General features: G+C 37.0%; 1 protein-coding gene and 1 long non-coding RNA gene across 3 annotated transcripts; both read right to left on the minus strand.

The window, feature by feature from the left end:
• Positions 1–3,811: 3,811 nt before the first annotated feature.
• LOC105043292 (B-type cell cycle switch protein ccs52A) lies at positions 3,812–14,595 on the minus strand. Its single transcript, XM_010920784.4, has 10 exons — positions 13,830–14,595; positions 13,586–13,708; positions 13,361–13,465; positions 12,595–12,774; positions 12,274–12,336; positions 11,955–12,149; positions 4,998–5,099; positions 4,853–4,915; positions 4,696–4,764; positions 3,812–4,078 (listed from the first exon to the last, which is right to left on the minus strand). Exons 1-10 carry the CDS (start codon positions 14,403–14,405, stop codon positions 4,025–4,027), a joined length of 1,530 nt encoding a protein of 509 aa, XP_010919086.1. The 5' UTR covers positions 14,406–14,595; the 3' UTR covers positions 3,812–4,024.
• Positions 14,596–16,769: 2,174 nt separating this feature from the next.
• Positions 16,770–23,771, minus strand: LOC114914079 (uncharacterized). Of its 2 annotated transcripts, XR_012140783.1 has the most exons (3): positions 23,509–23,771; positions 19,982–20,045; positions 16,770–19,868 (listed from the first exon to the last, which is right to left on the minus strand). It is a non-coding gene; the product is annotated as an uncharacterized lncRNA (long non-coding RNA). The 2 variants fall into 2 exon arrangements; XR_012140782.1 differs by having other exon boundaries at positions 16,770–20,045.
• Between the last annotated feature and the right edge of the window lie 1,227 nt (positions 23,772–24,998).

The raw sequence follows: 24,998 nt of genomic DNA on the forward strand, positions 1-24,998 counted from the left end.
GACTCATGTCTTCATGGAGGCAAGTGATGCTGCGAACTAGGTGTCTTCATACGTGGCTAGACGTTATACAGACACTATTTGAAAGAACTTGGCTTCGATCTATATTCAGCTTCATGATATTTTGTGCTCGGATTCTTTAGAACATAGTTGCACTAAGATAACATGACGCACCCACTTTACAAAAAAAAAATATTACTTTTGAAGATTAATTGGGTGGGTCATTTTAGGACGTGTCTAAACCTCGTATCTATTTGCAGACAGCGTTTCTTTTGCTCTGCTCACATCGACCTTTGTATCACATTCTGGTCCCACCTTTCATATCAAGTGCGGTAAGCTTCATCTCATTTGTTATCATCTTTTATCGCAACGCAGAGTATGTGGTTTATTTATTTATTTTTTGGTACAGCAGGATATGTAGTTGTTGGAAGAATTTCTCAAAGCAAGGGATACTACAATTCACCTTTTTCATGTGAGATTTGAACTTCGGGTCTCAGGACAAGGAATGATGCATCATTTTTGACCACTTTTTTTTTTTCCCCCTCAGGAACATGGAACAAGTACACTTATTATGAGTTAAGATATATCCAACAATATTATCTTCAGGAGATCAAAGAAAGATTAGGGAAGACAGACAAAAAGAAGCGGAAAAGAAAGAAAAGGGGGAAAGCAAAGAATACGAAGGGATGTGACAACCCAAGAGCCACGACGAAGGCAGGGTAGTGTCGGTGCCGGGTGTTGGCAGGGATCCCAGGTGGGGCCCGAATTAGTTGGTCCACCTACAAGGCATCATCCCCTTAATTTACTGGGCTTCAACGCCACTCCACCAGCAGCCATCTTGAGTGATGAGCCCACCGGTCTAACCTGATTTACTTATCGACTAATCCTTATTGATCAGAAATAATAACTAGTACTGCAATGCTTGAATAATTAAATTTACAAAGCAGTTTTAAGTCATATCTTGTAAATTAGCTATCTAGGTAAGGTATTCCAAGATTCTAGAGAAAGGTCCGTATTGTATCCTTCATGCAAAGAATGATTGATTTGCTTTCACGATGTCAACCATTGGATCCCTCTTTGTATAGCTTTTAAAGCCCTCTAGTTTCTCCCTTCTAACCATAGGATAGACATCTTGCTTTGAAAGCTATACAAAGCACGAACCAATGGTTCATATGCTAAAAGGAAGATTAATTATTTTTTTGCATGAAAGAGACAACCTGCATCCTCCTGAGGACTACAACCACCTCTGCTTGTATACAAATGTGAACCATGAGGCAATTAATTAGGGGTGGTTGGATCTAATCTATGGTCCCATCCGTGGTTCTGTCTAATTGGCTGATATGCAAGTTGAAGTGCAATTGTCCAACCAAAGTTAAGCTGGCCATGTTAGTGCTTTGAACAAGCATTTCTAATTTCAGGTCTCAAGTTGGCCCATCTTGTACGATCCAACCGACGACGAGTTGGACATGTCGGTCCAGTCCATCTATTTGGATTTTAAAATACTAAGCGAACACAAGTTAAGGAACGCATTCATCAGTCTGTGACATCCCAATAGAATTATTTGAGTCACATCAAAATAAATTAATTTATATTAAGCATATCATTTGCTTGTATTATGGAAGTGTTTAATAATGTCATCCATTACGATTACAAAAATGAGAATTGCTAATTTATTGGAAGATATGTCCATTTATTTGTGTAACAGGAAAAAGGGAGCTTTTATTGGCCGAAGGATCTACAGTGTCGCGCGCAAAGCATATGGTAACTCAAGTGCAGCAGGTGAAAACTGTGGAAAGTGCTGAAAACCTTGGCCAACTTAGCCCACCATACACTGAAGCTGCATAAATAATATTTCTTTACTCTGGATTTAGAGTTGCTTTCCTAAGTTAAAATTAACGTCACCATCTGCTCGAAGAGGTTAGAAAGTCATCCTGTCAAGGAATGCAAATGTTCGGCACTCTTTTCTTCTTCCTTTTATTATTATTATTATTATTTTTTTTTTGGTGGTTGATATTTGGCATTCTTTAGAAAGTAGAATCTGCTGGGCCTATCGCGTACAGTTGGTGATGACCATGGTCTTAAATGTGGTTGTTGTTATATTAAAATTATCTTTGTCATGGTTTTAGGGCCATCTTTGTCATGCTATTAACATATGATACTCGCATCTTTGAAAAATTGTCATGAAAGCAACATCATATCTTTGTAATTAACATTATCTCCGAGACCAGATTCTTCATATGGGACTCCTGGAACTCATGTGTAGAAATGCGAGACGAGTTCCGAACAACGGAAATAACCAAAGTAGAGCCAATCTTTTGGTGAGAAGAAGAAGAAAACCACGAGATGACGACTAGAACAGAGGTGAAGAACTGGTCTTTCAGTAAGTTGGCAGAAGATTTAATCCAAAACATTAACAGTTGATGGATCCACCACCTTTTGTCAGGTACTCTCTCGAATCAGCCTCGTTCACCACGTGTACCTTATAATTCACTAATCTGGAGGGCATGGTAAAGAGACTTTGTCTCAAACATTCAAGTTGATGGAATAATAACCATCTACCGGTCATCGTTTCGGCTTGAGACATTTATGTGCACTCCAATTGTTTGAACATTCACAGCCACTCAATTAGATGCCCTCGGCAGTTGACCAAGTCGCGCACCACATGTCATGGAATCCAACCTACACTAGATACTCCGTCCTCTTGAATGAATCATGTGCACCGGATATATCATGTAATTACGTTAATTAAAAATAAAAATTATTCTGCATAATTAATTGGATAATGGGAGTATGGGCATCTGTCAAGTGTTTCATCCTAGACCAATCAAAGGCATTCTTACACTCAATAGTGAGTACAATGAAAAGGAAACCTAATCCTAAACTTTTCATATGTTACACTGATAACATGCTTATTCCTCATAGATCACATTCATAGATCACATAATTATTGCTCATAGATCTCAATATGTGCAATGCATGTGGATTGGATTTCATTAATTTATTCAAAAAAATTCAGATATTTCAAAATGATTTTAGCAATCATGTTGAAAGTAGGTATTTTGACTTCCAGAATAAGAGTAGATTACATTGAGACTTTAAAAGTAAATTAAAAATGTATCACATTTCTTTTTATTTATGATTATAACGTAGAATCGTGGACAATCTTAACCGGAGGATTGGTGTAGCTTGCTAAATACCGCAGCCCGGTTTGTTTGGTCATGGACTCACAAGTCCGCAGTCATAAGCTCAACGAATTTTCTAAGCACTTCCCAAGCACCTAGAAGCGTTTTCCCATTTTCTATTGATAAAATTATAACCATCTATAGAATATTATTGTCACTTAAACTGCATAATTTCCTAATGGGATCAGCAATACTTTGCATCTTTATCAAATCATCTCCAGAACCATAGGTGCCCAATAATTCACATTAAATAACAATTAACGAAAAATCTTTTTTTTTTTTTTGGGTGAAGAAAAAAAATCAAACCATTGCCACCTGTTCGGATCACCCACAATCCAATTTAATGCTCCTTCACATAAAATCATTTGATTCATGGCCTATACCATATGCTTATTATGTGCAATATTCCCTGCCTCATAAATGAATAAATGATCAAAGAACGAAAAGAGAGAGGGTAACAGATATAAATATAATGAATATTGACAGGGCGTATTTTGTGGAAATACGTGCAAGCATTTTATGTTACAAGGTGTAACCAATTGCTTCCCCGCAATTCATACCACCATTATATCTACAATGATCAACCAAAGAGATAGAAACATGCAATTCTCAATAAGCTGATCTTGAGCAATACATCAGCTTTTCATCCTCCATCTTTTACCCTTTTCTTTTAAACGTCTGGCCAGTGGGGTCGGAAGGGGTGGGATGGGGAGCAAAATCAGCATGGCGTGATACAATTCTCCTCCTGCTGACGATTGTCAAGCTTGCAGAATTTTAACTTCCAACTGAGGATGTAAAATCAATAGCTTTACAGATGGGCTGCTCCCTACAAGTTCTTAAAGAGGTCACCGGATGTGACTTCTCCCAAGAGATCTGGCTCCAATATCACTGTCAGTGTTCTGTCATCGAAATTAAAGTCAGAAAAAATAACCAACCTTTTGCAATTGATAAGGTGAAACAAAAATTTGTGATGATATGTAAGGAATGGGGAGAACCAAAATGAAAATTTATCTATTGCTTTTGGCGATATATATTTGTATAGTTCGAAGAGACAATCTAAATTGCCCATCAGAATAGATCGAGAATGCTTAAACAAATGTTCACTCAGGTTACCGTGACTGGTTGATTGTTCTCCACCCTGCTGAGGTATTTAAGAAGAGTGCTGATCACTCCCCAAATATTATCCCCAAAATAGATAGACTTGGATGAGATTCAATTCAAAAGTGTGGGAGGGGGGGGGGGGCGCCGGCGCCGGGGCAGGGTGTGCTTCATGGGTGAAACTCCATTTTACCCCTCCTTTCAAAACAATATCTAACACTAGTTTTCTGTTATTTAGGAATATGACTAAATTAACATATCATTTTCCTGGAGAAAATGAAATCTCTGGATACCAAATATAGAAACACCAAGATTCAAATAATGAGAAATAATTTTTTTTCTGAGAAAACTCAAATAATGAGAAATCTGAGTAGTGAAGGCCATGAATTTATTTTATGTCAGTGAGAAAACCAATCACCTGAAATTTAGGAGATGGGAATACATTCCAAAATCTAAGTGTTTCATCACCTGCTCCTGTGACGATAGTCTGTACAAGGGAGGAGAATGTTGAGCAAAGAAGTAAAGGCTGCGCTGAGGCAGAAACTGCATAGTTAAATAGAGAAGAAGCGAGTCACCTGGCCATCAGGAGAGATGGCTAGATACAATACTCTGCATGTATGGCCGGTTAGTGTTGCAAGCTGTAAAATACAATGGAAGATGCTTAAGTAGATTAAAACATTCATAATTCTGTTTAATTACAGTAGGCATAGGGAAATATACCTTTGACATGGTTGGGTATCGCCAAACAATTATTTGGTTTTGGGAGTACCCATGGGTGGTCACGAGTTCATTAACATTCTTTGACCACACAAGATTGCAGACCTGCACAAGGACGATAAGCAGATAGTTTCTCTTTCATTTCTAAAAATGTCACTGTCGTATTTAGCGGCGAAAATACATTGTCATGTCACTTTCTTTAATAGAATATTACATAACACTATCATCAGCTTGCATTATTCCCACCTTGCTTTTCCTAGAAGCATACATTTCAGCAATAAATTAAAGGTAAACAAGCAGGCACCTGAAAAAAGAAGGTTCTCAAATAGTGGACATATGAAGAGGACTGCAAGTTATTGACACAAACAACAACAAAATCTGTTCCCTGCTAACTTTGCCAAACACATCATCACTGTTCCCTAAATTTCAGCATTTATTTTTGATCTAAAATACAGCAACCATTCTACATTTTGAATTGCTTTTAATGAAAGGAACCATAAATGTATTCCCACCCAAAGAACAATAAAGAGTTCCACAAGGAAACTGGACATCAGAACAGTGGTTCTATTTCTACAATGTACAGTAGTAGGGAAAGAGTCAATTATTTCCCTGAATGGGAAAAGGCTCAATGTGATATAAAAGGCATAAAGAAAGAGACAAAACAATACACCAGATGGCAAGTGCTCTCCCCCACCCGCGCCCCCCCACCCCCCAACTCAAAACACCCTTACCAAAACAAAAAAAAAAAAAAAAAGAAGGAAAAGGATTCAATATATTGATTTGATCCTGGAAATGCAAAATACCAAAATGGCAAATTATTTCTATTCGATGGCTTCAACATAAAACTTGTCACTAATCATTGCACACCCCTAGTTCAATTAAGTATATCAGAATAATTTTTCCAGTGATTTAAGTCAGGTATTTTTGTTCTGATCTATATAGCATATTGGACCTGCTAATCACATTTATACCACTGCTCATCCCATTTCAGAAACTTCTACAAAGGTGCTTGAATTTGATACTGGCAACTACTAGAAAGCACTGAAGAAAACCATAACAGGGATGGATGTCATTCATGTCAGATAATTCCAATATGCAAAGCAATATTCAGCAAAAGAGCATCCAGACGGATAATTCTTAGAGGCAGCCAGCAGTACAACCAAAAAAAAAAAGTCTGCTTAGATACATCAAGCCATTGATACCCACTAAGAAGCCAGAAAAGGTTTTTTCTTAAACAATGTCTGCTTACATACATCTAGCCATTGATACCCACTAAGAAGCCAGAAAAAGGTGTTGCTTAAAAACTGTCTGCTTAGATACATTTAACCAGGTCTAAACCCACGTATGCACATGTGCGCAGACAAGCTACACAAGTCTACATTCACACAGCAGATGCATGCATGAATTCCCACACTATGTTGTTCAGCCAAGCTAGAGTCCATAAAATTTCCAACCCTTAAGTCTTGTCCTCTAGCTCCTGACTAATTACAATTGGCTGACGTCTTTTGATTTGGTTATTTGTCTTGTAATCTGTGCCTTACTGGCTGACCAATTACAGATTTTTTTTTTTTTTTTAAAAACACGATATCTCCTTGTCCCCTTCTTGCCTGGACTCTCTAATTTCTATGAACATTGCTCCCTGATATCATCCACATATGGACACACACCACCAAAAAAACTCAAAAATTAAACATTTTAAAAAAAAAATAATATGCAGAATGAATGCAGGATCCATGGCCCAATTGGTTGCCACACAACTAATCCATGTGCTAAGCTAAAACTTTTGCTGCCTAAAACTCTAAAAAGGAGGAAGTTGTACCATGCTGCCGCTATATCACCAAAAACACCATTAATAATTCCACAAGGATATCATAATCCCAGAACATATTATTCGCTTGCACAAGCTTAACTGGCAGCTTAAACAGCTCTGTAATAATGTTTGTGTAAAAATGGGTCAACTCATAAAAGACAAGATCTATACTACATGGCTTCAGGTATGAGTTGGGTATGGCTGTGCACTTGAGTTGCTTATCTGTCTTATCCCCTATTTTGGGATACAAGGATTCAGCTAATAATTTTTTAGGAAACAAGCACTCATCATCGAGTGGTGGCCTAAAATAATAATCTTCTTTAAACTATTTTATTGATGAGATGTCACCCATCAAACGATCCTCTTGAATAAACCAACTGCATAGCATCAGCTGAAAGAAAAAAGCCCCCAACTAGGCTCTGTCTTCATCCCACAAAATGCCCTAGCCTTCCTAGCTTGGCCTCCAGTCTCATTACCGTCTGCTACCACATCCACCATGGCCAACATCATCTACCCAATGCAGCCCATCGATGGGGACCCCCACCAAGGTAGGTGCCTCCCTGTGGCATCCCCTGTCCCTAGTTGTATTCATCAAAACCATGTCTACCAGCTATTGCATATTGAGCACAGATTCCATAAAGGTGGCATCATGATGCCATGTCGGCACATGTATGTTAAGCTATTTTGGTGAATTTGAACATCATAACACAAGAACTCTAATAGTAATCTACAAACAAAGCCCACCAGCTCCTTTCATGAAAAGCATTGAATTAGGCTTTGGATGCATACTACATCCATGTCAGAGTATGCATAGATAGATACACAACTTGTGCTGCCAATGCATAACTACACCAAGAGCATGTTAAAAAGCTAGTAATTACTATTATCAAAAATAGCTAGCAATTAAATTGCCAAGTATGACAGCTTGAACTTGGAGTTTTGGACATCATAACACAAGGATTCTAACAATAATAAACAATCAAATGCCAGAAGCTTCGCCATGAAAGGGCATTGAACTAGGCCTTTGGTGCAAGCTACATCAATCTTAGGGTTTGAGTTGATATGTACATCTTATGCTATGAATGCATAGCTACACCAAGAGCATGTTAAAAGCTAGGAACTAAATAGCAAAAATATCACAGCTTGAAATGGCAGTCCTCACTCACATTAGTTGACCACCATAATTCTAGGCAACAAGGCCCCCTACCTTTGAACTTAAAACAACTTTAGATGAAGCATTTGTATTAAGTTCAACCCATCTTAGAACTATGTTATTGTAGCAGACCTGATATCCATATTACGGTTTATGAGACCTAGAATCTAGAATCTCAAGGCATGCCGTTGGTCTTGGCAACTACCTCTTGTGCGTACACCCCACATGGCATAAAGCATAAACTAGTCCTTTTGCCAAGCCAAACCTGCAAAAGCATGAAGGCAAGAATCATCATCTGCATATTCTCTTGTTGATATTCACCACTTCAATCATCCTCCTATACAACCATCATCCACCTTGAGAGTGTCTATACTCAAAAATAGATTAGCAGAGTCCACCACTGGAAATGAAGATAATTTACAGAATCCATCAGGCTGAAGACTTAATCTCCATAGTAAGTTTTTGGACTTAAACTTGTCATGCAACCATTTTTAGTAGTGCACCTTCATTTTTGGATAAATAAGAGCATGGAAGCTCCATGAGTGACTTTGACAACCCAAATCATTCACCTGAGTCTCTTTGGCAGTCACCATTCCTTGTTCCCTAAGAGTCCAATATAGAATAACCACCAAACCCGAATAATGGAATGCAGTGATCTCTATCTATCATAATCTCCTACATGAATAGTTCTAGATTATTCACCAAAAGCCCTCATTGATAAGTTGATTCACTCAAAGAAAGTTTAACAAGGATGAGTGCCTAGAGAAAGGAATTTTCTATAGAGGAAAACGTCCCTAATTAAGGATCCTTTAATTATTCCAACTTTCTTCACCTCCCAAGAACCAATGACTACCTTCCCGATAATAGGATATCCTTGACAAAAACATCATAAGACCCACAATGTTTTACTAGACTACAAGAGGTGGGGGTTCAACTCTTCAGTCCTATGTTTCACATTAACAACTCTAGACCATAGAGTTTTCTCCATGAAGATAACCTGATTTCCTAGTCACAAAATCCTCTAGTGCCCCCAACATTATAGGAAGAATCACCTTTTAGCATGTAACAAGACTGCAATGTTGCAGTTGTTAGTTCCATAGGATGCATATACCATTACTCATCAACATTTAAAATATATGGGGAGCACCAACTTCACCAAGATGGTTGGGAACAATATGAATGACCAACTTCACCAAGATTGTCATATCCAATGTCAACATGCCATCCACTCCTAGAATAAATTTCAAACCATAGCTAAAAGAAAACTAAATATGGAGTACATTCTTGACAAAAACCTTGAGAGATATCCATTAAAAAGATCTTGCGTAATCTTGCTAGTTTAAACCAAGGCTTGTAGTACCAATTTTGGAACCTGCATGGGTACCGTTCCGTTCTGGTCAGTATCGGCATGCGTCTACTCGTGGTATTGACACTCGATATGCTCTCCAAACAGAGTATTGTTTTGTTACTAGTATGATACTGTGTATGCTCATATAGGGCAAGTCCAGTCCAATACTATGAACCAAGTTTTAAATAACTGAAAGACATAAATTCTAATTGTGAGAAAATTCACATATTTTGGACCTGTTTGGATTTTCCTATAAGATTTGGCTGAAAATCCTATAGGATTTGTAGATTGGGCCAGTACAACCAGCAAGATCACAGGCTATTGGCTGCGTTAGGCCTATACTCATACATACCCAAGAATAGCTTTGGAGTGGAACAGGTCGAATCCTTATATTCATAAAAGACCTCAGTGAGTCCCCTCTTTTTTCTCCTGGGATTCAGTCCGGCTCACTCTGAAGTTATTCCTGGGCATTTTATGAATATAGACCTAGTCCAGCATGTACCTCATGAGTTCTACTGGTTGTATTGGTCCAATCCACAAATCCTACATGATTTTCAGTACAATCCTATAGAAAAATCCAAACATACCCTTAATTGTGGGAAAATTTGCATATAACCAAGTTATCTTTATTAACTTGAAAAGAGACAACCTCTACTGTAATACCCTTGCGATGAAACTTCATTCACTTCTCATGTTTCTTATGTCAATTGCCCACAAAGATGCCCATTGAAAACTTTAAGATTTTTTCCCTTTTTGTGTGAGCTATGATTTGCATATTTTATCATGCATAGTAATGGTATAGAATATAACATTCCCTAAAGCGTATCTGTTCATGTCCAATTATTATTCTTGTTTCAGTTTCCTAATAATCTCACAGTTTTTGCTAATCTTCCATCAATGGAGAAGATGCTTTTTTTTTTTTTTTTGACTTTTTGATAAAAACTGCAGTTTTGATCATGCAAGCTACCTTTTATAAGTGGTTTAGGATCTGACCACAAAACTCATTTATAATCAATTATTTTTGATAACTTTATTTCACATACTTGTCTTCAATGCATCAAATCCTTGGCTATTTAACATATATATTTATTAAAAGACCCAATTAGTTGGGAAGTTTTTTTTTTTTTCTTGATCTTGTTTGAATATATGTGACAAGCAAAAGTGCATCAACAGTTAAGAATTTCATCTTAAAGGAAGAAATAGAATATAGAGGTGAGGGTGGATGGACAAGAATAAAATGGTAGTAATATTCAAAAGCAAGTTGATTTTATGAGAAGTTCTTTATCAGGTTATCAGGATGATTACAGCATTGTGGTAACAATAGAAACCTAAAGAAGGAAGGAAGACATAATCCAATCAATGGATTTGGCAAAAGCATACCACTGATGATTTGATAGGTATAAAACAGAGGCACACGACAAGTTTTTTTCATCACTATAGACACATTAACGGGACAGTAGAAACATTGAGAATTATTTGTTTTTAGAGTCGAAAGTTTACAACCATGATAGGTCAAACTAAGAACTAATTTTTTTGGAGGGAAAAAAACATTCACAAGGGAATAATGATAAGAATTCCTTAAAGTAATTCTGCTGAGTACTAATCGTGCTGTTTCTGTATTTTTCATAGAAGTGCCAACATTTAGTGGAAGCCAAATTGTCTATGTTACTGCAAATATTGACATGACCTTATTGAGATGTGAATAAAGATTAATGCCAAATCACGATTTGCAAAGAATTTGCATGGTGATGTGGGTATAGATATCAACTGAAAATTTATAATATAGAATGCAAATCTGTTAGGAATACAGATGAAAAGAAAGATTTAATTGACAAAGATGACCATGCAAGACCTTATACAGAGTTTATAGCTGTATTATTATCAAGAATCTTATGCAAAGGAACTTAAAATCATATATATCTATTTAAAGTGGGGAACATGAAATAGATATTTCCTTTCAGATTATTGTAAGTTTTGAATGCCATAAATAAATAAGGTAAAGTTCATGTGAAGGCCAAATATTTAAAATGAGCTAACAAGCTAGAAACTATAAAAGGCTTCGGCATGTAACTTGCATTGCAAGAATGAGAATAATGAAAGTAAATATTGGGGGAAGAGAGGTGAGCATGGAAGTTGAAGATAGTTTAAACATGCATGCTAGATGAATCTCATAAGTTGCAATGGTAAATTATTGTATCATAAAGAATAGATTGTTAATGACTTCTAATGAGCAACAGAGACCAATGGCTTCAAGTGGAAGCATTATAACAAGAGAGAGATAAGCAACAACCTTTTGTGAATAGAAATCGAAAGGCATGCTTGGACAGGGAATATAGCTCATACTAGGAACATAACATACAAGTTTGAACAGCCAAGCCTTTGATCGGAAATTATTGCTAATACTTAACATTAATTTTCACCTACTCTGCTTGAGTAAGATTCGGTTATTCAATTCTTCCCTGTTTGCTGATCATATACTGTTCAACATTAATTTATAGCCATCCAGAGAGAAGTTACGAGAATCAACATTAGAATAACCTCATTAATTTATATAGATGAAGGGTTAATGTCATAGTATTTCAGCAGTTTGTTCATAGAACTAGAACTAAATATGTATCATAGCTGGATATTATATGAGCAGCAGGCTACCTGACTTCCAGTGTCCATGCAGCTCAAGCGAGAGTTAGTGGTTGTATTCCAAAAACGAATGCATCGGTCTGCAGTTCCTCCACCAGATGCAAGAAGTCCATGAAGATGTGGCGACCAAGCGATAGCCTTCACAGCTGCCGTGTGGTCACAATACTTGAGTACAGGTTGTGTTGAATGCTGGTTCCAGACAAAAAGCTGAACATGATGCAATATGAAAGAAAGTCAAGAATACAGCTAGATGTGAACAATTTATTGCAATAAATATTCATGAATGAACACACTTCTCCTCAACATGAGAACAAAAAAAATTGTGGCCTACCCTGTTATCATTTCCACCAGATGCAAGTTCACGGTTATCATAAGACCACTTCAGCCCACAAACCTACATAAGAAAAAGTGTCAAGGACATGCAAAAAAAAGGTTGAAGGGAAGCTTATAAGTAAAGAACATTAAACATTTGAATCTCATTAGAAAACATTTATTATTTTGACAAAGAAGTAGCTGGACATTAATATAAAGAAGGACTGCTTTGATTATTATTATTGCTAAGCACGCACAAACAATATAGAGAATATCAAAAGATAGGATCACAGGAAGGAGCAGGCAGAACCCTATTCATGACTTATTAGGAATGTCTTGCCTCTGATTTATGCCCTGTGAGCTTGCTAATAAAATCTTCTTGAGCACGAATATCACGTTGAAGAATCGACTTGTCACGACTGCCTGAAGATAACACTGATGAACTCCATGCTAGAGCTCCAACCCGCAGGCGATGGCCCTCCATGGTCCTTATCCTTCGACAGCGAGATGCATCCCATATCTACACCACAAAGAGTGAAAAAGTCACCGTACAAATTTCAGACATCTGATAAATCCACCTTAACTGGGGTGTGACACCAGGAATTCGTAGGCCATGAAGAAATAGTAGATGAATTTGTATATGATTTTGAGGGCATAATGTAGCAGATGATACCAAAATTCATTTAAATATATTCAGAAACCCTGGTCTACTTCAAACAATACGAATGCATTTGAAAGCACTTACAAACCAGGTCATAAAGCATAGCCAATCATTACTTTATTCAAGCAAGATTTTTTTTTTTTCCAACATTGGTACAGGCCAAAATTGAGAGAGGCAAAAAGAAGTAAGGTCTCCTTTACAAGATATACCAATAAAGATAAAAATCAATAACCTATCTAGGAATGAACGAGATGAGCACGTTCATACTGCAATTAGAAGGCAACTTTATTACCTCTTTGAAACACCCATTCTCCAAATTAAGTAGACATCATTGACAAAATCTATCAGAATCATGCTAATAACAGCCATAATGAAATTTGCAAGCTCAAATTCATCCACAAGGTTTCTTCTCACACCACACCATAAAATAAGACAAAGAACTCACCTGCACTTTACCTTGGCTCGTGCCAACAGCCAAGTGGGTGCCACGCTGAGACCATCCCACAGAGCAAACACTGTCATCCACACCCAAGTCACAGAGCTTCGTGACCTGCCATCAAAACCATATTGCAGAAAACTATTTAAAAATTGCAGGCAATCAATAGTAAAGGGAAAAAAAAATAAAACGTTGCACGACAAATATCAGATCAAACCTCGGCCAACATCTCACCTTGCTGCTGCAGGCATTCCAGAGATAGACACAATTGCCCAAACCCACAGCAAGCACATTCTGAGAAGACCAATCCACAAGATTAAGATAGAAATCATCCTGCAATGCCGGTGCATCCAGCACCTAAAACCAACCACAACCAACACATCAGCACCAAAGAAGCCATAAAAGCAATCTTTCTGAATCGAAAGGAAAATTAGTAACAACCCGCAGGGGAAAAAAGAAAGAAAACAAAAACAATTACCTTATACGGAGATCTTGGGATCTTCCTCAGCGTCTTGGGCGGGGTGGAAACAAACCCAGGAAGGGCATCGTCGAAGCCAGCCGAAAGCGAGTACCGCGGCACCTCCGCCTTGAACCTAAAAATATTCCTGCTAGGAGTCGAAAGCGACGACGACGGTGAAGAGGACGAGGAGGAGCTCCGCCCGGCAAGGGGCGAGGAGCGGTCGGGGGTGGCGGGGGGCGCGACGCCGTGATCGGGCCCGAAGAGGACAGTCCTGAGGAGGGCGGAGTAGGCGCCGGATCCGTCCTCGCGGCCGCCGTCGGAGGAGTAAGGGGGGCCGGGGTGGGGCGGAGGCAGGGAGGAGAGGTCGAAGAGGGCGAAGTTGGATCCGGTGCGGCTGGGGATGAAGCGGTCGCTATAGATCGTGCGAGAGGAGGAGGACGCGGAGAGGGGGCGAAGGGTGGTCTCGAGGACGAACGAAGGCCGGGGGACGGAGGACGGAGTCTGGGGCTTGGAGTGGGATCGGGGGTTCTCCATGGGAAGAGGAGTGGAGGAGAAGGAGAAGGCAGAGGAGGAGGAAGATGAGGAGGAATCCATGAGACCAATGCTCCCCCTCTTCTTCTTCTTTTTCGTTCTTTTGTTCCCTGGGTTAGGGTAGTGGTAGAAAAATAATTGAAAGGGGGTTGGGGTCCGAAGTTGGGGGCGTGGAACTCCGGCTTCGTTACCCGCCCCCGCGCTCGTTCCCCTTCTTTCTCTCTCCCCTCGGGACTAAAATTTGTTGGGGGACTACCGTGAAAAAAAATAGGGATGGTTGCTTATCCGGTATCAGGGAATCAGAGGGGGAGAAAGTGCGGGAGGGATGGCACGTCTAAACGCAATATAGTTATACAGAGAGATCACGAGCTGCGGGATTGGGATTGTGATTTATTTGCTAGGATTCGGAGTTCGGACCTTTTATTGCTAGGATTCGGAATTTGGATTTTTTTTTTAAAAAATTTTGGCTAGGATTAGGAATTCGTACGCTTAAGTGCCACCTTTTTAGAGACTAGATTACGTACTAATTCCTTGTTCTCCCTTCCTAACCGAGTCTAATTTGAATGAGATATTAATGTGCCGGATCGTTAAAAATAGAAAATAATTAAAGTCTGAAATTTTTAACGAAGATAAAAGAGTAAATTATCCTAACCATTCTTGAAATTTAGGATAATTACACGGCCCCATCCTGCATTTCAAAAATATACACTTAAATTTTTAATCAAATATAAAATTTAAAATTTAAAAAATAAAAAATATCAATATAAAAAATATAAAATATTTTAAGTTCGAATAGATTAAATAACAATGATGTTAATAAGATCATTAGTTTATTTAACAAAAAAATACTCATAGAGTTATGTGTCATGTACATAACAAAAATTGAATAGCAGAATGTATATTTTTAAAATATTGAATAAGGATATATAATTATCTCAAATATTAAGAAAGATTATTATCATTTGTTCAAAGCAAAAACGATTCAAATTTTGCCACTTAAGGACTGGGGTTTGGGGATGACCGAGATTTGACTTAAAAAAAAAAAAAAAGGAAAGAAGAAATTACTACCTGGAGTCCAAACTCCACATGATCCAAGTAATGGATGTCAAGACTGACCAAGTCTATCACAACTTTGCAGAAGACAGAGCTATCATCGGTACCAATTTCATCAGCTATATCTAAAGAAATAAAATATTTTTTTTACAAGTTATCTTCACTTTTTTTAGTGGTTAGGTAGATCGTTTTCAGCTGCAACGGTCGAAATGCCTTCCAAGGCACCACATTCGGCGTATACTGTTTCAAGGATTTTCGTTGGAAATTTCAAATCCTGATGTATATTAAATCTTTAATAACTTAGTATCATCATGTGGCCCTCTATAATTCAATGACATACAAATTAAGTGGCTGTCAAGCTGCCTTGCTACTTTAAATAAGCATCTCGAGATTACACATTTTCAGGATTAAATTGGTTATATCATTCATTGAATTAGAATAAGACATGTTTCATACTAGTAGTTAAGCCTAATGGTTTATTGTTGTGCTTGTCTTGTTTATATAAAACCAGTAACATATTCCGAATTATCATTATTGCAATTATGATTAGAGGAAAAAGATCAATCATATATTCATAGGTTACTAAGGATCAAAAAGATCATACTCACTTCCTTGTTATGACTTGAAACTACATGCAGTAACAATTTTAGCAGCTGAGCTAGCATGGAAGATGAACACAAGTATTAGATGCTCGTGATTTACTAGAAGAGATTATGTTTTACTTATGTTAAGTTAGATAATGTTTCGTAATAATCACCATGATCTTTGTTTATGGCTGCCCTTAATCTTCTGTGTAATTGTCCAGTAAAGAAATAATAAGATTGCCTTAAAAGTGAGCTCCGACCTCATCCAATGCATCTGATCTGAATTTAGACAATAATTTCCTTAATCTGACAAGTTCCTATTTTGTGCATGTTTTCTCAGCTCATTGCAGTGATGATCATATCGCAAATATCTTTACATGGATGAGTTTGTCTATGTAGTTCTGCAAAAGCCAAATAAACTACTGTTTGATTTGAAGGTCCAGAATATATGATGCTGAGTACGTATTGCATCCAAACTCTTATAACAGTGTTTCAAATCCTAGGACCAATATTATAGAATGCATTTTATTTCTTTACGGCCAACCCATGAAAAGCCCTCCAGGTAATCCAAATCAAACCTCTTTTTCTGTTGCAGAATGACGAATCACAGAAACAAGCAAATCAGTAGGCCAAAACCATTATCAATTGACAAGCCATGACCGAGACAGGTGTCCATCATGTTGCTGTGTTAATAGATGATGGAAGCAAAGTTCAACAGACACTTTGATTAATCTAAAAAGAATACTGGTCCACTCTAAGATTCCTGGCTCTATGATTTGTTCCTATCAGATAAGGAATATCTATCATTTATTTAACAAAACAAGAAAACATGTAAATTAAAGAGTTCACAGCAGGGACCGTGTGATACATCCACAACAATATATCTAGAATCTGGATCTAGCATCCACAAGAGCAAGACTGTGATCTTAAAATTGAAGGACTTCCACCACGGAGGAGGAATCTAGAGTATGGATCATTTAACTGTTTTGTGCTGCAAAATCTGTCAGCTTTGAACAGGCCTGAGAAGAGCTTTTGTGAACAGCTATGAAGGTTCAGTTCCTATCGCCAACTGCATATGCTATTCTCATTGGCCTCCCATGCAGTTGTACCTGGTTTTATTTCATAGCTTTCTCCGGTGACCCGTCGTCTTCAAAATTTATGCACAAAAGCCCAGGAATATCCCTGTTCTATTGTCAAATGCAAATCCCACGGGAGCGAAGTAGGATCTCTTATGTCATCTTTTGTCACAATGCAATAGAGATGCCAATGTATGCTGAGAGACATAGATCAATCTTTGTGAGTTCACTAAGAAACGCATGCTTCCTCTTTCTCTGGGAATCTAGTCTGCATCGTTCGACTTTGGCATACTTATTTTCCCCAGAATCCAGTAGAATGAGGCCAGGTCACAGATAAACAACAAGCAAGATTAGGTGCATCGATATGCAAATATGGTGAAGCAACTCACATTTTTTGATTCTGTCAAGTTGAAGAGAAATTTTTTGCAATCCTGTTCCATCCGGTAGAACATAATGGAATCACATTCAGATAAGCTACACTGAGACATATAATAACCCCAACTTTCTTATTGATAAGTCTTGGGCCAGCAAACTTCCATCATGTTGATTACAAGAAAACGCAAACAGTTGATTAGGGTGATTACAGCTTGGTTTCTTTTGTTTAAAATAAGTATTCTACACTATAGAAAAACCTCAAGCCTTCTGCCAGCTGGCATCAAAAGAGTTCCACGCCCCAAGTCAAATTATTAACTAACATACATAAATTCAAGAAGTCACCAAGTAATAACCAAAATGCAAGGAAACATTCAGTATTTTAAAGTTTTGTTCTCCCTCAGATAATCTAATATATATATATATATATATATATATATATATATATATATGAAAGTAGAAACTGAAAAATGATAGATTAGCCATTTAGATTGTCCACATAAGCAACATATTATCACCTATGAATGCCATTTGGATCGAAATCAACCTGCATTATGCCCCATGTCTAAACTCTCCTATCTAATAATTCTTAATCACCTGATATTATTATCCTCTCGCAATAAAAGCCTACTCCTATGTGTAGTTGAGAATATGAATGGACATCAAAAATTTGGATGATATTATTTCACTATTTATATATAATTTTTTTAAAAAAAAATTTATTATATGATCTAGAACCCACGTGCAACACGCGGGCTCAAAACTAGTTAAAATAATAATTGAAACTCGTAATTGAATAATCTTTTATACAAATCAAAGTCTTAATTCAATTGCTATGATACATGTTAGCATGCCAAGTGAAACATCGCCAAACTACCTGCATACTGATGAAACTTGACCTCGACAATTGTATCTCCAAAGTTCTTGATTTAACTTTCAAATTAGATCTAAGGAACTAATGAATAGGATCTTAATCATGTCTAGAACTGAAGCTATTTACAAATCCTCCATGCATGAGGAAAAAAAAGGAAGAAATACAAAAAAAAAAAAAAAAAAAAATTCAAAACTCCATTTATCTTCTTCAACTTTTATGAATGGCCTATCCCCTGCACAGCAAAGCTATCTTAGCTTAAACATAGGAAACCTAGATGCAATTTTAAACATCAACATTATTGAAACATCTAAGCCTTAATTGAACACATGATTCGAGATCAAGGAAAGAGGACATTTACATTTGTAATCTCGTTATAGCACTTTTTAGGATGTGATACTTGATCCATAAAAGCCCATTTCTGCATCTAGCACATTAAGAAGACGCACCTCATAGAAACCATACAAGCCCATATGAAAGTTAGCTACTCTTTAGTAATGAGAAATTCTTTGTGCACCACAAGCGGTGTAGAAAATCCGATGTAAAGCGCACTGCTTTATGTGGTTGGTCCACATAGCCACCGCTTCCCAACGCACATTTAATACCTGCAGTTCTACTTTTTTGTTTAAAAATTTTGAATGATGAAAATATCCCTGCTCTTTGAAAAAAATTATGACATCATGTGGTATATTATGACACCCTGCATCAAATTATGACTTTCTGTATGTAGGATGTCATAATATGACCACGATGTCATAATATGAAAGGGCATTTTTGTCCAATCACTTTTCAATGCGTATTTAATGTATACAGTTTCGCTTATTCGTTTGAAAATTTTGAATAACGAAAATGTCTCTATTTTTTGAAAAAAATTATGATATCATGTGGCATATTATGATATCCTGCATCAAAATTATGACTTTCTGCACGCAGAATGTCATAATATAGACATAAAATGTCACAATTTTTTTCAAAGAGCAGGAGTATTTTTATCATTCAATATTTTTAAATAAAAAAATGAAACTACAGGCATTAAATGTGCGTTGAGAAGCGGTGGCTATGTGGACCAATCACATAAAGCGGTGCGCTCCACGTCGGATTTCTACACCGCCTGCGGTGCACAAAGAATTTCTCCTTTAATAATATAACATGCTAAACCTTGATTCCTTGAATTGGGAGGTCCACACTTAAGAGATCTCATCAATTTAACACTATTATTTTTTGCTTTTCTCTAGGTTTCAATCACCTTATCTTCCATTTCTTGTGATTTTATTTGCTCCCCTGAGGCCCCTCCCCAATTCACAAAACCAGAATAGTGCTTTATGTCGTGGGGTCAGGCATTCTCCTCGTATCTTCATACTTTTCACAAGTTGATTTCACTTAATCCACCATCAAAGAAACTAAATGCTCAAGTCTTCACCTAAAACAAGTATTTGCAGTTCTGGATCATAAACCACTGCAAATCCATCAGTACAGTTGCAAATTTGCATGACTGTGTCCTGAATATTTCCAATGGTTTTAGTCAAGCCCTTGATCAGATTGAAGATACCTGCAACTAAGATCAGAACTCCTGCGGAAAACCAAAATCAGGAGGGGAAGAAAACATCTAATTTTATGGGCAATTTTGCTGAATATTTCAGCACTAATGTAGAAAACCATGCTCTTGGTGGAAATTGTTCAAACCTGGATCAAAAAAGATCAACCAGAAAAGATACACAGTGTAGAAGAAGAAAACCAGAGACATCCTCTGCAAAAACAAATTCAATTACAACAAATTCCTCACTTTTTATAATTGAACATTGCACCACTCCTATGAGAATGAAAAGAAACAACAAAGACTTTCCTAGAGCAGCAAATTCCATAACTTTATGATCCGCACATAAAAAAAATTCAAAATCTCTTCAAATCACAATCCTGCTAACTTCAAATATATCTAATACAACATAGATTCAATGTAGGACCACTAAAAATAGAACTGAAAAACACACCAGAAATAAATCTCCAAAAATAATTACGAAAATTCTGAGATAATAACAACACCTGGACTCTCTCAAAAGACTTAAATAGACAAGACCTAAGACCCAACACAGAAGAAAGTACGTAAAAATAAAACACAAAAAATAAGAAAAAAAATCCGAACCTAATTTAAACCTAAACTACAATAGTGTCTATATAGTATCCATATTACATCCTTTATTACTTCCTACACGGGTAATCTAAGTCACCAATACAGCCAAGCTTTCTTCTCAGGAATTACTTGCATTACTCGATCTCCCTCCATGATTGCTTCTTCATTCTTTCCTCCAATACAATTTGTGGTGCACAAGCATATATTACATTTATAACCTTCTCAACTAACACCTATTAATTGCACATCTTAATCTTACCTGTTCAACATCTCCAAGATAATCCTTCATACCTTCATCCATCAATCTTCTAGCTAAATTTATATCATCATCCTTCCCTACATGTATAAGTTTATGACTTGCTGTCAATTTCCTCATATTCTCCTCCTCCATATTTTAATTCTTGTAAGCAACAAATTGACTCTCATTCTCATCATTGTCACCACTGAAAGTAGTTTTTATTCACCCCAAAAAATAGAAAGAAAAAGCAGTTTTTATGTGTCCCTGCATCCTCTTTGTTTCCTCTACATAAACACTAAAATACTAGCACCACCTTAAGCCAACAAAAACACAATTTAATGCATTATATATTATATCATTATTAAATTTTATCACCTGATACAACTTAAGCAAACAGTTATTGAATTGAGTTAAACCTCTTGCTTAAGATAACTGATGTGGTTAGTATATCAAATTAATATGCTTTATAATTGATAGCTTGCAGCATTAAGTCCAACACCAATGGCATTTGTACAACTGAAAAAAATCCTCACATAAGTACTGCATGTAAAGAAAGCTAAGATTGCTCGTCAAAATTGCTTGTCCGCTAGCCTCACCAAGTAACTCACTTTCTTCATCCTCTGTTATTCTTCCTTCTCATTTACTTTCCCTTCTATCATTTTTCCTCCTGTTTAATTTTTATTCTGTTTCTTGCCTTTTGTTTTGCCTCTTTCATTGTTTCTCTTCTTTCATTTCTTTTTCCTTTTCACAACATGTAGTTATTCTTGCATTTCCTATTTCTCCTCTTCCCCTACATTTTCCTATTCATCTATCTGCTCCTCTTCTACCTATTCTTTCTCATTCCTTGATGATGAACCAACCATCTAAGGGCCTGTTTGGGTAATCCAGCAAGACCGGGCTGAATTTCCTACTAGATTTGAGGATTGCGAATATCCAAACAGGCCCTAAGTTGTTCAACTTTCCAACTAGGTTCCCAAGCACTAGCTAGGGGTTTTAGAATATTAAACTCATCAACCCATTAAAATTTGAAATTAGTTATGAAAATGTGAGGATAACACCTCTAATGCATCATTATCAACAAATAAACATTGTAAAAGGCATGGATTTAAAAACTGCCAGAATAAGATGGTACTATCAGGATTGTAGTGTTTCAATTCAAAAGCGGCACTAGTACGGGTGCTAAGACACTGAAGCAATCTGTACTAGTATGTATTAGCCATACTAGTGCATGCCAACCATACTGGTTAGCACCAATAGTTTTTTTTTTATTCTTTTTGATGTTTTGAATTTCAGTACATATCCATCGGTACCAGTGTCATACTGATACCATACCTCCAATGGAAAAAGTAGTATGGATTCGATACTGGTATTGAAAACCTTGGTAAAATGATCAAGTAGTTGAAATAATAGAGAAAATGCCTGCTTTCTTATTCAGAAGAAGTCAATTGTAGTATCCATAGGCATATGTGTCTATTGTCAAACCATCACATGAGCAATATTATGTCTTAATTCATTTGTGCTTGTTTCAAGATTTTTTTTTTTTTTTTTTTGCCATTTAATATAATGATCATAGTGGAGGCTAGAACTTCTTAATACAACAAATGGCCTGAGAAATGAACTAGATTTTTTTTGATGTAGCAACTTTCTACATCCACTCATATGCATAAACCAAGGCAGATAGCACGGGTGGAGGGTGGAATGATACTAGGCTGACTCTCGACTGTAAGAATGCTATTCAATCCACATATTACCTATAAAAGTTGACTTTATTGTTGTTGAAGTTATTTATTTCAACAAGATCTTAAACTACATATTTCTGACAAAAAGGTTGCAGTTACCTAATTCACTAAGGCTACCTTTGGAAGTTGAATAAATTAACCCAAAGTAAATGGATTAACTTACTCCTGAATAACAGGGTTTGGATGGCAAATTATTGTGTACCAACTTTTCAGAAATACCTGTTGTATCCTTCTAAGAAAATGGTTTAACCCAAGTGCTCCGGTGAGTGTATGGCTGAAAAGGAGTAGAATAACTGCATCAGATGACTTCCACTCCCTCTTATTTTGCTTCTCTGAGTTATAAACGAATACCGAGTCAGTACTAAACAAATTTCACAGCATGGTTTTGTCTGATATGAAAAGACAACTAAAAATTGGGAATTCTATACAGAAATATAAGGTTATTCACTTATTTTCCTTCAGCGAACCAACAATTAGGTGCAGCTTTTGTCTTATAAGTTCAAGAAAGCGGACAACCTTTTTCTTCATAAAGACAATCCAAAAGTCACTACTTGAACTCAGACAGTAATAGTTGCAATTCACCATTAGATCAAGGAACATATTACCACTTTGAATTCCTTCAGAGTTGTTTCAGTTGTTTTTTTTGGGCATGACTGTTTGCTTTCTTTCACACCTCATCAGTTTCCAAGCCACATGAGTTACTTTGCAACTCACTTGTCTTAGAGTAGCAGAAACGTTCACCCTTTCGGAAGTTATTCAATATCAAACTCCAAATTTGTCGATCCCCAGCTCCATCCAAGAACAGCGGATCGGTAATTTCAATGCTAGATACATTTCATGATGTTATACCTTAGATCTCTACGTAAAAGATGCTGGGAATATCTATGCTTCTGTTGTAGTGTGGAAATTTTACAACAAAAGTTTCTTTCTTCTCTTCTTAATATTCGTATAGTATTTTTGATTTGTTTGGTTCTCATTCGACAGAAAAATCGGGGCAATTTAATTTTACCCAACAAAATTTTAACATGCCCCTTCATGGGTGGGTGCAATTTCTCAAGATTAAGAAAGATCTTGGGAGAGAGAGGAAGCAAAGTGCTGGTTGGACCTGGAACGTGAGGAACGCGAGGCCGCGGTAGTGGACGGAGTCGGGGAATCGTGAGAACTGGAGCTGGCGGATGGGCCCGATGTCCTTGAAGAGGTGCAGTATTTGCTTATTCGGTGGTGTAGCAGACAATCCCGCAGATACCGCTCACCACCACCTTGTTGGGCTCCCCCCACCGCCGCGAGGGGCGACTTCTTGCCGTGGCGCTTCTATTGCTTCTGCGTCCAGCACCGGCAAAACCGAAGAGTGCTGGCCGTCCAGATCGGGCCAACTGTTTGGTTGACAGAAAAAAAAAAAAAAAACAGGGGAGTCAGGTATACTAAAATCATTTTTTTCAAACATCATATTTTTAAAAATTAATTTTTCAAAAAAATATTTTAGTTAAAAAAAGATTTTTGATCGAGAGGTTTGGATGTTGACGGCTTAGGAGATTGTTGGACTTAAACTTTTTACAAGATCAAAGAAAACTATAAATTACATAAGGTTCAAACATTTTCACCCGCGTTCTTCCCCCTTGGTTTATCCACTCCTAGTGATTAGCATGAATTGGCACCACCCACTTCCACCATCAAACAATTGCTTTACATTTGACGCAGCTACTAATTGGTCAAGTTCTCATGGAAAAAGATCAAATAGGAGCTGACTCATGGATGGATCAAATTGTGTTGGATCTAGTATGGCTGGGACTTGATCTAGGTCACAAGAAAGTATTATTATTTGGAAAAGCCAATTTATTTCATGTCGTTGAATCTCTTAACTAATATCTTTGCTTCATGGTATAATCAGCAAGTTTTATGAAAAATTTGAGAGATATATCAAGTAAAACCAAATTCATATGAAGATCATAAAATCAAATTCATGCCATAAAATAACATATAATATGATCAAGTGAAGTCAAAAAAAAAAAAAAAATCAGTAGATTCGTAGATAAACCCAAAATATTTGCAAGTTTAACTTTGGACCTATACATGGCCCTAGGCTATGGTCTAGTCCATCTAGATAAGATCCAGGTTAAGTCAAGGTAGGATCCAATTAAGGTACGAGCACGCATGTTAATGGTTGTCTTAGTTATTCACCCATTTGTTTTAATGTTTCTCATCAAGAAAGCAATTAGACTTGACCTTTATGTCACTAAGAGAAACCTCACTGCTAAAGCCATACTAATCTCATCAAACATTTAAAACATAAAAGTAGAATGGAAATTCTACAACTCGCGGAGTCCAAAACCTCTTTTAGGTTGAAAGAGATGGTACTGCTATTAAGAAAAAAATGCTCTTTCTGTTTTAGATACGTTTCATTTAATATGATATTTCCCCCTCTATTTTAAGAAAAAAGATGGTCTATTATATATGTTATTAACAGCAGTTATAGCTTTAGACATTTAATACATCAAGTTTCATCACTCTGCTGTCTCCAAATCAAGACTGAAGTGGTGAAGTGGAGAAGGGTGCAGTCCCCTATTAATAATTTTTCCTGCGTCGGGGTGATGGTTG

Source organism: Elaeis guineensis, chromosome 4 (assembly GCF_000442705.2).
Source record: "Elaeis guineensis isolate ETL-2024a chromosome 4, EG11, whole genome shotgun sequence".
NCBI lineage: Eukaryota > Viridiplantae > Streptophyta > Magnoliopsida > Arecales > Arecaceae > Elaeis > Elaeis guineensis.